Raw genomic sequence first — 13159 nt, 5'->3', positions numbered from 1 at the left:
ACTGGGAGCAGCCCTCCACACTTAGCACGGGTGGGGGCCACGTCTTGGGGCGGGGCGGTGGGAGCACGTCTTGGGCAGCACCTGTGTCCACAGCCTAAAGTGAGGAAATGGTCCCTAATTTAAGGGAATCCAGCAATACTCATAAGGGAAAACCTGGGCTGGCCATCGCTGGGCACCGTAAGGGGAAAAAAAAGCCCAGCACCTCCTCCAAACCACAGGAAAGTGAGTCAGTTGATAACGCTGCAGGGACAGTGCCCTTCTCTCCAGGCATCCTTGGCTCTGCCCAGCATACGGGTGGTCTCCTCTCAGAGGGCATCACACGCGAGCCTTCTAAAGCAGGTATTATTACACTTTAAAGAGGGTTATCACTACACATGTAAATTAGCTTATCTTACTTCTCAAAGGCTTGCCGGCAGTTCAGACACGAGCCTGTGGGGCTGGCGGTGCTTTGAGTCACTCCCAGGAGCGCACTCCACGCGGACTGCACAGGCACAGACAAACACCCCTGAGAACAGGGATGAACTGCCCCGGCCCCTCCCTCCCCACCAGTTCCATCAATCTGTATCTACTCTTCTGGACACGGCCGGCCTGCCAAGGCAGGTACAATCAGCATGTACACAGCTTGTGACTTTTCCCGTTAGCGGCCACCCAAGAGTTATGCCATCCTGGACAAGAGAGGAGCGAAGATGTCAGGCGACGCGCTCAGCTCATCCACCTCAAGGACGTCTCATCCGCTCTAGTAACAGTCCCCGCACAGCCTGCCAGGTGGTAGGGCTGGTCAGACCCCGTAAGCACTGAAACAGCACTGCTACATGCTCAGGGAAGCATGCGAATGGCTACACACGCTTTAACACGCTTTAACAGGCTCCCCCCGCGTGTTAAAACCTCTAAATAAGCTCTCCTACTTTTCCTCTACAATTCTTGTCCTATCATCCATCCACTGCAAAATCTGCCTCCCATGTTCACTAAAGGAAGAAGGAACTTTTGTTTTTAGTTATGGTAAAATACACATAACAGTTACCATCTTAACTGTTTTTAAGTGCACAGTTCAGTGGTAATAGGTACATTCACACTATTGTGTAACATCATTCCATGCACCTCCAGAACATTTCATCTTGCAAAACGGAAACTCTGTCTCCATTAAACACTAATTCCCCACTTCCCCTCCTCACCTCCTGGCAGCCACCATTCTACTTTCTGTCTGGGTGAATCTGACTACTCTGGGTACCTCACGTAAGTGAAATCATACAGTACTTGTTCTTTGGTGACTGGTTTATGTCATTTAGCATAATGTCCTCAAGGTGGAAGAAGAAATTCTTAAACCACTTTTGTTTCAATTTGTCAAAAGAGGCTTCCTTACCTACTTAAGTAACACTAAATAATAGTTATTTCAATCCTATGTCAAATCTGCAAAGCGATATTTTAAAAATCTTCCTGTAGCCTTGAATATAGACTTAGCTTTGGGGTTTTGATGGTTTTTCATTCTTTTTTTTTTAATTTTTGGTTGTCTATCCATTGGGAAATGTTCCTCCCGACCACTCTGTGGAAAAAAATGAAAGCTGAGTTGAAGCTTTTTTTCCCCTGTCAAATATATTTCAAATATTCTACTTAGTTCTATAGTTCTGAACTGAGCATGTCTCAGGATTCTAGGACATTCTGGGACCATAACAAAAGCTGACAAAGAATGACTGATACCTGAATTACTGTGTGGGAGAATAACATTACTTTTCATATATTTAGAAAAGCCCACCTTCCTTCCTTCCTCCCTCCCACCCTCTTTCCCTTCCTCTTTTTCTAATAAGCGATTTTAATTATTTCTTATGTGGTATGATTAATTAACACTAATTGTAATATTACTGTAGACACCATGGTAAATGTCCTCAAGCGTTTCAACGTTTGCATTTTCTTTTCCATTTTTAAATTTCAGTTTTATGGAGGTATAACTGACAAACGAAACTGTAAGATATTTAAGGTGCACAGCATAGTGATTTGACATATGTCCACTATATATTTGTATATATTCCCTCCATCACCTCACCTATTTATCTTTTCGTGCGTATGTGTCATAGTTAAGTTCTACTCTCTTAGCAAATTTCAATTATGTAATACAGTGTTATCAACTACAGTCGCCAGGTTTCACATTACATCCTCAGACCCTATTCATATTATTGCGTTTTCTCTGTGGACCCCTATTTTGACCTATGATACTGATGCCTTATAAGATAGCCCCTTTGCTCTCTTGGTTCAGTTCTGTCAGTTCAGTTTACTTTCCTTGGAGGATACCAGATGGCTAGGACTGTCCTTGCCTTGAGAGCGTTTCAGATTCTGCAGGGAAACATGGGCAGCCCCAGGTAACCAGCTCTGAGGGGCTGAAGAGCAGCGCTAACAGATGGACGGGATGCTTCTCAACCGCCAGATCACCAAGCTCGGGAGAGAAGGTGGAGTTTGAGTTGAATCTCTTTATTATTATCCCCAGTAATATTCTTTGTTATTTCTAGTTACTTTGTTACATTTTAATTATCATTGTAACATCTGCAGCTTCTTCAAGTCAATTTTTAGTTAAAGATACAGAAGTCAATTTTTAGTTAACAAAGATACAGGGATAGTATTTCATAAACTTCCCCTCCTACTACATGCTCTGATTTACTACTTTAGGTGTTGTTCTTCCCATTATTCAGCCATTCCCAAACCCAGCTCTTCCCTGGCTCCCAGTAACCTCTTCCTTCAGAGTATAATGGAACTTATTTGTAACGCTTTATAAGCCCTTTAAAGCCGGAGCCAACCGCATAATGGCAGGCCATTTCTGCAGGAGGTTATTACATTTCAAGGGGACATAATCTGATCCCTGGCATGTCTGAGCCTCCAGAATTATGAGCTGCGTGGCGGCAGATTGGAAAGCCACATTTCCAAGCTAAGGATGGGTCCCTCGGCCAAACATGCTGTGTATGCATTCTCTAGTCCACACAGTTTCAACCTTGGACTCCACTTAGTACAGAGTGAATCAGAAGATTTATTACTGGTCCGTGTTAGACTCTCATTCTGCTGGGCTGCAACTTCCTTAGAAGAAAACCTAATGAGGGAAGAAAATAGCATGTACTGTGTTCTTTTACCAAAAAAAGTATATATAATATTTCTAGCCATGTTGGAGATAGCATGAAAAACGGAAACTAATTCTGGATAACCCTCTGTGATGTGATAGTATATTACCTAATCTGCCCTTAAATCCATCCACCCATACTACTTATCCTACCTGAGTACTGAAGAGTTGAAGAGTTAGATAATCTTATGATACACAGTCATGGCGATTTATTTTTTCTTTCTAGACTGCTATCTCTCAGATTAGAACCCGCATGTGTTAAAAGTAAAGATATCTGCACACCCACCATTCACAGCAGCACTATTCACAAAAGCCAAAAGGTGGAAGCAACCCAAGTGTCCATCCACAGATGACCGGATAAACAATATGTGGTCTATACATACCACGGAATATTATAAAATTCTGGCACCTGCTACAACACGGATGAAACTTGAGGACATTAAGCTGAGTGAAACAGTCCAGTCCCCAAAAGACAAATACGGTGTGAGGTACCTAGAGTAGTCAGGTTCATAGAGACAGACAGTAGAAGGGTGGCTGCCAGGGGCTGGCGGGGGCGGCGGGATGGGAAACAGAGGTTCAGTTTCGCAAGATGCAAAGGCTTCTGTGCACGGATGGTGATGGTGGCCGCCCAACGATGCAGCTGTTTCTCTGCCACTGAACTGTACGCTTACAAACTGTCAAGAGGGTGAATGTTATGGTAGGTATATTTTACCACAATTTAGAAAATAATCGTTCAGTTTCGGGGGGGTTCTTTTTTGTTTTTTTTTTAAGTTAAAGAAAAAAAAAGTGAAGAGATGTACCTAGGGTGGAGGGAGGTGAAAAGAAAGACTCTTTTTACCTGAATTTTGGATCTGGCCTAAGAAATGGTCTAAGTATTTCTGCTCCTGCCACAGGTGGGAAAAGATGCCACAATGCCCCGCCACTACCTCCCATCAGTGGGTCTTAACCTCTTGAGGTCACTAACATAAAGCAACAAGTTCCACATAGGCCCCCTGAACGACCACTGGCCAAACAGGTGTCACCAGTTTACAAAGGACACCGACCATTCTACCCTGGCAAGCTGCCTTCCCCTTTCTGTGTGTGACAGGGGCTTTCCTGAGACACGTGCTCCGTCTCCACCCGCCCAACCACTCTCTCCTTCAAAATGCTTGAAGGCCAGTAAGGAGAGCTAGGAAACAATGGGGAGAATGACCCACTGTCCAGCAAGAAGCCTCTGCTGGAAGTTGGGGCAGAGGCCAGTGTACTAAGGAAATGACTTCTTGCTCCTTCTGATACTGAAAGGATGCACTGAGGAAATATAAGGGCTTTGCATAAAGAAAAGAGCAGGGACAGCCAGGTTCAGCACAGGAGGGCACTGAGGATGTCCTGAAGACATCTTCTCAAATCATCTCACAGCTTACACCTAATTCTAGTCCTAGGGTTCTCCGCATTTTATAATAAATAGACTCTTGGCTATTTCAACAGGGGACCATACTGGCAGCTTCAAGCCCCTCCCAAGTGAATTCCTGAGCCAGACAGAAAAAGCAGGTGAATACTGTCAGCTCAAGAAGTCAATAATGCAGAGAGCTGCTACTTCACTCCAGAGCCCTGCCCACTCTCTTATCTAGTTGGCTCTATCTCCGACCTATTTTCTCTGCTCCTTTACAACAGATTAAAAAATGATTCATTTCTGTTGCCCTTTTTTTGGGGGGGGTGGGGGAGGGGCGGATAGCATTTTTTTCTTTTAACCCCTGGTTTCCTAATTATTTCTTCTAGCAAGTAGAGGTTTCTTAACTTATTTTCATGTTACTAAACAGAGAGTTCTTACAAATGTAATTTATGACTCAGTTTCTATAATGTACGGTGACCTGTATCTCCAAGCCCATGCTTTCACTTAACTTCTTACAACTTGCTAGCTTTATTTATTTTTTTTTTTATGATTTTTTTTTGATGTGGACCATTTTTAAAGTCTTCACTGAATTCGTTACAATGTTGTTTCTGGGTTTTTTGTTTGTTTTTTGGTGGTTTTTTGTTTGTTTGTTTGTGTTTTGTTTGTTTTTTTGGCCACAAGGCATGTGGAATCTTAGCTGCCCAACAAGGGATCGAACTCACACCCTCTGCAATGGAAGGCAAAGTCTTAACCACTGGACTGCCGGGGAAACCCCAACTTGCTAGCTTTATATTTTCCTCAAAGTAACACAGTTTGTGTTCACTGGAGTTGTGCTTTGTAGAAAGCCTATCTGAAAATAGCTTTAAGTTTTGGCTCTCTGGAACCTCTGTTCTACAGCCACCAAAACTGAATTCGGAGATTCGAGAAATGAAGGTCACCTCAAATCAGTTGTGGAAAGAAAGCTGGAGGAAAAAATAAAGATAAAAGTCTAAGGATGTACATTATTTAACGATGTTACTTAATCAAAGGCACTTTGTCTCAGAAAGCTCCAGTTAATCTCAGATACTGAGTTCAGGAGCTCAGGTTTTTGTTTCAATGGCGATTAATAACGCTGGACTTGAGCAGAACTTCTCCAGCAGGGGAAACACAGCAGATGTGTTGGAGGCAGGGCAGCGCTGGGAGGCTGAGGAACAAGGCCCCCAGATAGCATGTTCTCCGCATGAGGTCATAATCCTCGGGGATGTCTGGAGGATACGGCTCACACGCCTCTTACACTTTTTTGCTACTCAGCTCAAGCTCATCACATAAGGCCCTTTCCGTCATTTCTAGAGCACGTTCACTTGCATTATCTTATTCCTCAGTGATTCTAGCAGGTTTGAAACATATGCACATCCCCAGACACAAAACGACGCAGCGTGGGGAGAGCTAGTCCTCCGGTGGCCATTCTTACCTCTTCTCTGGCCTCCCTGAAGGACGAATTTAAAGACCCTCCTCTCCTAGAAGGGGAAGACTTGGTAGCATTTTCTTGTTGCCCAAACAGCTCCTCGATGGTCTTTGCATCGATCTGGTAGTGATGCTGCTGTCCGGCTGCCAAAGTCCAGATGTTGGTTTTGCCGCGAACTTGCTCCTCTGGAATGGTTTTCCAAAAAAAGCTTCTCAGCCGCTTTTTCTTACCAAGATGACTGTAGCCGTTCAGGTGAGAGGTGGAGGGTAGTCCTGGGGGGGGAGGAGGGACCGGAGGCCCCCCAGGCAGTGGAGGGGGCGGGGGAGGAGAGGCAGGAAACCCTTCCCCTGAGTATGGACATGGTGGAGGTGGAGGGGGTGGAGGAGGAGGAGGCGGTGGTGGTGGTGGTGTCGGCCCAATCATGAATCCAGCTGCCGTGGCGATATTCCCATTTCCTTTATCACTGACCAAGGAAACACAGTTCATAACATGCATAGTACTGTTGCCTTCTAAGGAGATAAGTTCTTGACCTCGGGGAAGCAGACACAGACATCAAATTCGTGTCACATTTTTCCGCCCACTAGTCTGCTGCCAGAGAAAAGGCAACTGCGTGGTGTGTCATCTTCCAAACCTGCAAAGATAAAACCACCTTAAAATCAGTGCGGGAAAACACTGCTATATGAGCGACTCCCTTCTGAGGCCAGTGCCCGTCCTCCCAGAGAAGGCGGGTATTAAAATCGACAAGGGGTCACACATCCAAGAGAGCACTAAAGGGGACTAACACTTCTCTAAATGGGAACCGAATTTTACTACCTGGAAACGCTGCCAAAGCAGCAGCAATAAATCCAACTTGGAAACCTTCCACTCATCAATAAAACACATATCTACCGAGAACCTGCAATAGGTTCAGCGAGGATCGCTCACTTTCTGAATAAGCTACTTGTTCACGAACTGGCTCGTTTTCTTCGCGCAGTGGGTCCCCAATCCCTGGGGAACTTACCCAAATGGCTGTGGCCCTAGTGACTCTGCCTTTCTCCAGTAGGGACACGCCCCCCCTACCAATCAGTGGGTCAAAGGGCATCCTCCACCTTGCACATAATAGGTAGGGTATTTGGGGATGCTAAAATAACAGCCAAACTCATCCCCCTGGAGTCAGGACCCCCATCTTCCCCCTACACTTGGTGATGCCGCTTCCCCACAAACAGAGAAAAGAATGCCAGACATGATGATGAAAGGTTCCAGCTGGAAATCAAGCTTTACCGATTGCAACTTTAGAAAAGGCCTCACTAGACGTGGAATTTCTCATTTGTAAAATGAGGAAGGTTGGGACTGGCCTCCATCGCTTCCCATGTGACTGTTTTGGGTTCTGGTTAAGCCACTCCTTGGAAACCATCAGAACTTCTCACTGCCTCTTCTGCTTCTTCTGTGATACTATCAACAGAGGAGACACACACACCCAAGGGGATGCTGCCCGAGTCACACCTACCACACGGCTGCCCCTTTTCCACTTGGTCACTGACTTATCTTGGTGGCTTGTGTTCTTATTGACCTTTCAGTGTTTGTTTTTGGTGTTCGTTTGCTGCAGACCTGATGTGAAAACAGGGGTCAAAACAACTACATTTCTTCAGATATGAGGACAGATAAGTGGAGATGTAGAACACGGGACCCCATGAGTGAGCAGCCTGACTATGTGGGTATGTGAAAAGGGGACTATTTTGTCCAGGTGGTCAAGGGTCACGTGGAGGGGCTTTTTAGACTGGACTTCTGAGAGGAATTACCTTTCTATAGCATTATTGTGTAAAGCTCACACTTACACATCTTCATCAAACAATACACAATTCTACAGGAGTAAACAGTCTGATATTACTCATTCACATAGTATGAAATGTTTTATACAGAATCATATATAAAAGACAAGACTGCCTTGGGAGTAAGAGGGGGGACTCCAAAAGCAGACTGCTTTTCCTTAGATCCTAGTTCTGCTACTTCTTTAGATGTGCAACCTGGGGTGAGGTAGGTTATTTAACCTACATTTCAGCATCCTCCTGTATACTATAAGCATATACCATTCCATTAGTTTGTAAGAGGATAAATGAGCTCATACATGTACGCCCTTACCAAGATGCCTGGCACATGTTAGCCATTATTAACTGCTGTCAACTGGCGTCGCACGCACATACAATTTCTCTTCATTTTCACAGGCACTACATTTGCTTTAAAATATGTATTGGGTTTATAGGTAAAATGCTAGGTTACCCTCAGCTGCTAGAAACATACCTTTAATATTTCCATTCTCTGCTTTCTAAGTTACTAGGTTTGTGAGCTCTGTCCCTTTTCAATACTTGGTGATTGCATATTATGTCTACATGACAAGAACAAATGTTTTTATTAAACATTTGACTATTTAAGTTCTGAAAATTACGTATGGGTAGGAAATAGCATTTCCAATTACTCACTGGATAATTTTTTTCTTTTTTAGCATTTTAACCACTTTGAAGTGTACATCAGTGGCATTAAGTATATTCACAGTGTCGTGTAGTGCTATCATGGGATAATGTTTTAGAAAATAAAACTGAAAATATTTATCCAAGCCAACTCACAGCTCACTTGAGATGTAACTAGCTTTTAAAAGGAGTTTTCCTAATTATCATTAGGGGCATAACTAGGCTGTTTTCATGGTTGGCACCCCTAAAGCAAATGACTCACTGTCAATTACAGTTTATAGTTATATTTGAACTCTTCTTTTCTCAAGACTGTACAGGTAATCTTGGCAGTTTATCCTTACATATTTTAAAATACTTCTGTACATGAAATAGCTCATGTATGGAAGAATTGCTACTCCTCCAATTCACCTCCAATTCCAGATATGCTGACTTGTTCATAGATTATCCCTGTTAAGAATGGTGATAAGCTAAAAAAAAAAATCCTCCATCCTAGAGAGCAATAACTCATTCAGTGCTGCGTTAGTATATGCACAGCTGTGCTCCTAAACCTCACCTAGCAATTGTAGAGATACTAATATAGAGTGAAAAAGACTATGTCCTTGGAGGTCGTGCAGTAACACCATCTCCTAATAGCAAAGCCCCAAAGCATATGGGCCCTTTTGAGTATAGTCTGTTTTGCAGAGGAAGCACCAGATTGAAGCTTGTCAGAGTACAAAAGTGGCACGTGTTAGCTATGCATCAGCAGGGTTCTAACCACTGCCCCGTCTTCAGAAAGAATGCTATTTCAGAAAGTTAAAGGAACAAAGGAAAATTTACAACATTGTTCCTGGTATGTTGTCCGGCTAATTTTTTCCCAGGGTCACATACAGGGATCCTAGGCCCCCAACAGCTTCTCATGAATGCGTTCTCCAGCAATGATTAGCTAAGATGCTAATGCTTTTACTACAAGCCTCAATAGCACTTTGATAGAGTTTCCCCCTTGGGCCAGGATTTCCAATGTGAAAGAGATGGCAGGAAAAAGAGAGTGCAGACAGACATTCTAACCCTTTCCACAGTCTCACGAGATATTAAAAGAGAGGATACACAAAGAGCATTCGATTGACTATGGTACTGTCCACAGTAAAGATGCAAACACATACCAAATACAATAGGAGAACACAGGTGATGCGGCAGCCCCAATGACGGCTGTTTCACACAGCGGGCAGTTGCCGGCAAGGACAATGGAATTAGCCTTAGGCTCTATCTGGAAAATGTCAAGTGTCCCATCAATCTCCCCAGGGCAAACAGAGACAGGCTTGTGTTTAACATCTCACATACAGGTTGGGGACCTCCGCAGCAGGGGGGACGGCTGCTAAGGTTGACAAGTGCCCAGTCCCGAGTAAATCATAGAGCTGCCACAGTACGTCTCTGAAGATGAGACCCTCTCTTCCAGTTCCCTGAGTGCTAATCATGACCCACTGGGGGTAAGTCTGAGTGAAGGCCCCTCCGGGGGGGAGGTTGCAGCTCAGCTGAGCATCTCTCAACTATGTGAATTTTTAATAAGGGGGTGCTGTGACCATGAACCTAGTCTTTAGCTGATTGGCAAGCAAAAATCTTAGAATGAGAATGTTTATAAGGGTCTTCAAAGGAGCCCTCTGAACCCTCCTTAACTCTCTTGCCTAAACAGCCAGCATTACTTTGCTCTTGGTGTCAGAAACATCGCTGAAGCTCTGCTCTCTTGAAGGGAGTGGGTGGGAGGGAAGAAAAGAGTAAGTATGCTTCATTTCACAGTGTCTTTAGGAGGAAAGCATGTTCCTGAAAGTCCGTTCAGGGCTCAGAGCTTTCCTGAAAGAGGGTTAGTGGGGCCTTGCTGCTCAGCTGGCCACTCACCCCCTAGGTCAACAATAATCAAAAGTAAACGCCAAGAAAAACCTGCCAGAATAACCTTTCCCCTTGATTTCTGACATGTGTCACAGATGAGGTGGGAGCAGGAAAGGCTGGCCCACACCCTTCTGATGACAAACGGGGGCAGAGCAAGCCGGGTGTGGAGAGAAGAGGCAGAGGAACACACAGCCCCGTTTTATTTGGAGGAGAAGGGAGGCTGGGGAAGGTACAATTTTAAAATATGTAATTTTTGCTCTCCACCAACTCACTGGAACAGGCTCCTCCCCCACCACCTATCTTTCAAAACCTTTCTTGACTATTGAACACAGAATGTCAACCACACAGTCGAACCAGAGCTGGCAACAGCCAGCTCTTCACCTTGGCACCCTCTCCAGCAGTGGAAGAACCCAAGCTGTTTCCAGCCCGCGCGGTTAAACAGTCCAGAGATGCCCCCGAGCGCAACCTCCTGGCAGCAGAGGAAAACAACGCCTTTTTAAAAAAATGTGCATTTTCAGTTTCTCCCAATGTCCCCAAACCAAGAAAAAAGGCAAACGAGTGCCAAAGGATGCTCTAGAGAGAGGGAAGGAAGCGCTGGCGACCCACTCCAGGAAGACAACTGGGGGTCACAGACGGCCGAACACCAGGGGCAGTTTCTGTGCAAACAGCTGTTTGAAAACGCACTCCTGGGTCCTGAAGAAACTCGGTGTAGAGGACACCGGGAGCCCGATTTCCTTCACAAAGCCTGGTCTCTGCAGTGGCGAGGGGTCCACCGCGTCCTTCCGCCCCCAACCCCCACCCCCGTCCCGCCCCAGCCACTCACCAAAGCGCCACCGGCTCGGCCGCACGACAGGCTCGGAGGGCGCCGCGTCCGCCCGGGTCGCCGGGGATCCCCGCGGCGCGGGTGCCGGTCCCCGCGGGCCGCCAGCCCCAGCGCGTCCTTATCCGGGCGGCGGCGGCAGGGGCGAGGGACCGGGCGCGGGTGCGCGGCCCAGATAGACGCCCACACGCGCCGCGCTGGCTCTGCGGCCGGGCCGTGGAGCGCGCCGGGGAGGGGCAGCCGCCCGCCGCGCGGGGACACGCAGGTCCACCGGGATGACCACAGCACACCGCTGGGCCCTCGGCCTCCCGGGAGCGCCGAGCGCGCGCGCGTCCTCTGGCAGAAGCCAGCGGAACGGCAGAGACACTAGCTCGCCCCGCCCCGGGCCCCGCGGGGGTCGCAGGCCCCGCCCCTCGCCTCCGGGGGCCCCGCCTCCCCGGGGGCCCCGCCCCCTCCGCGGGGGCCGCGGAACCTGGCTCTCCCAAGCCGGGTGCGGGGCTCGCCAGGGAAGGCGTCCCTGTGCTGGAAGCCAAAGGGGGGATCTCCCAGTTTGCGGGCTACGCCCCCCTCCTCGAACCTCGGCGGGGACACCTCCCCACATTCGGGGTCGGGGTCGCGATCGCCGGGGAGAGAGCCTCACGGCCTCAGTGCGGAGCCGCCAAAGGGAGCCGGGAAGAGCCGGCGAGAAAAACGCAGAGGGGAGACTCCTGGTGTTTGGCCCGAGGATTAAACCGAGAGCCCGTGGTGCCCGAGCTGGGGCACCGCGGAGGCTGGAGGGGACCCGCCAGCCCACCCACTCCCTCCCTAAACTTCCACAAGCGCAGGGCTCAACTTCTAACCTGAACTTCTCTCGGTCAAGGACAACGTGCCAGAGCGGACGCCGCTGGTCCTCGGTCCGCATCACCCGGACGCGGTCCCGGCCAGCCCCGCACCCACTGTCAGGAGGGGCAGGTCGTGGCTCCCAGCTGGCCAGCGAGCCGGCGCGGCGCCCCCGGGTTGCGCGCTCTTGGACGGGCGGGGATCAGCGGGGAGCTCAGTTTATCCGAAAGTCCGGGAAGCTAAAGCTGAATCAGCCGGCCCAGGCTTAACCGGGAGGCGGCCCGGGACCTAGCTCGTTCTCCGTACGCGGGTACCAGACCCGCGCGTCTTCCCCTCAAGGGGCGGATCGCTGTCCTCTGCGGCCCAGGGAGTGCAGCCCCCAAAGTCGGGGAAACGCAAACCTCCCCAGCCTCTCCTGTGTGGCTCAAAGGCAGCACAGACCCGGGTGCTGGCGGATCCCCGGCCCTCGGGAGCCGAGGAGTCTCGGTCTCCGGGTGCCCCCGAGCAGCGATGGCCCTGCCTGGGCCGCGCGGCTCACTCACCCGCGGCCCGCGCTCCCCGCGCGCGCTGCTCTCGCCCCGGCGCCCGCAGTCTCCCAGCGCCGCCGCCTGCTCCCCGGTCACTGCAGCCCGGCTGCTCTGGACCGCGAGGGGGCAGGGCGGCGCGGGGCGGGGCGCAGCCGCTGCCTCAGGTAACAATGCTGCAGACCCGGCTGCTCCCAGCGCCAGCCGCAAAGGGCAGCACGCCCTTTCCTGCTCGGCCCTTCCTCCCTCCCATCCTTGAGCGCCAGCATCGGCGCTGCGGCGCTCACCTTCACCTGCGCGGGGTCCCGGGGTCCTGAAGGCCGCCGCCGGGCACGCGGCTGCCAGCACCCGAAGGCTGGCGCGGGGCGGCCACCGAGGAAAGCAGGGGCGGCGGCGGCGGGGGACAGGGATGTGTGGACCGTGAAGCCAGGTGTCCTCGTGCAACCAGCAAGGGGAGGCGCCAAGCTGGCTCTGAACCCGCAAGTGGCTCCACAAAGGAGCCTCTGCGGCAGCCTCCGCGACACCCTCCCCTGCGCACACGCGCGCGCACACACGTGCGCACACGCACACTCATGCACGCTCAAACCCCGCGCGCGCACACAAACGCGCGCCAGGCCACCCTCTGCCCAGCGCACTCGTTTCTCCCTGGAGCACGAGGCAGCATCTGGGTGAACTGCTCCAGCCCACGTGGCCGAGTCCCAGACGGGCTCGAGCTTTCTAAAGGTCAGCTTCTCCCTGGGACCTGCCATCCGGTAAGTTTGTTACTTTTTAAAAAAATCTCC

General features: G+C 49.4%; 1 protein-coding gene across 3 annotated transcripts in view; it reads right to left on the bottom strand.

The window, feature by feature from the left end:
• Positions 1-12900, bottom strand: part of FHDC1 (FH2 domain containing 1) — a 41179-nt gene extending 28279 nt beyond the window's left edge. Inside the window, exons 1-2 of one of the 3 annotated variants that reach the window (XM_057728495.1) lie at positions 12665-12900; positions 5917-6541 (exon numbers count right to left, since the gene is read on the bottom strand). In XM_057728495.1, the coding sequence (XP_057584478.1) occupies positions 5917-6405 (489 nt within the window). In that variant the 5' untranslated portion in view covers positions 6406-6541; positions 12665-12900. The other 2 variants (XM_057728494.1, XM_057728493.1) reach the window with 2 other exon arrangements.
• Positions 12901-13159: the final 259 nt, after the last annotated feature.

Source organism: Hippopotamus amphibius, chromosome 3, assembly GCF_030028045.1.
Source record: "Hippopotamus amphibius kiboko isolate mHipAmp2 chromosome 3, mHipAmp2.hap2, whole genome shotgun sequence".
In the NCBI taxonomy this organism is placed as follows: Eukaryota; Metazoa; Chordata; class Mammalia; order Artiodactyla; family Hippopotamidae; genus Hippopotamus; species Hippopotamus amphibius.
The sequence above is the reverse complement of the archived record's forward strand: the minus strand, read 5'-3'. Positions and strand labels throughout refer to the sequence as shown.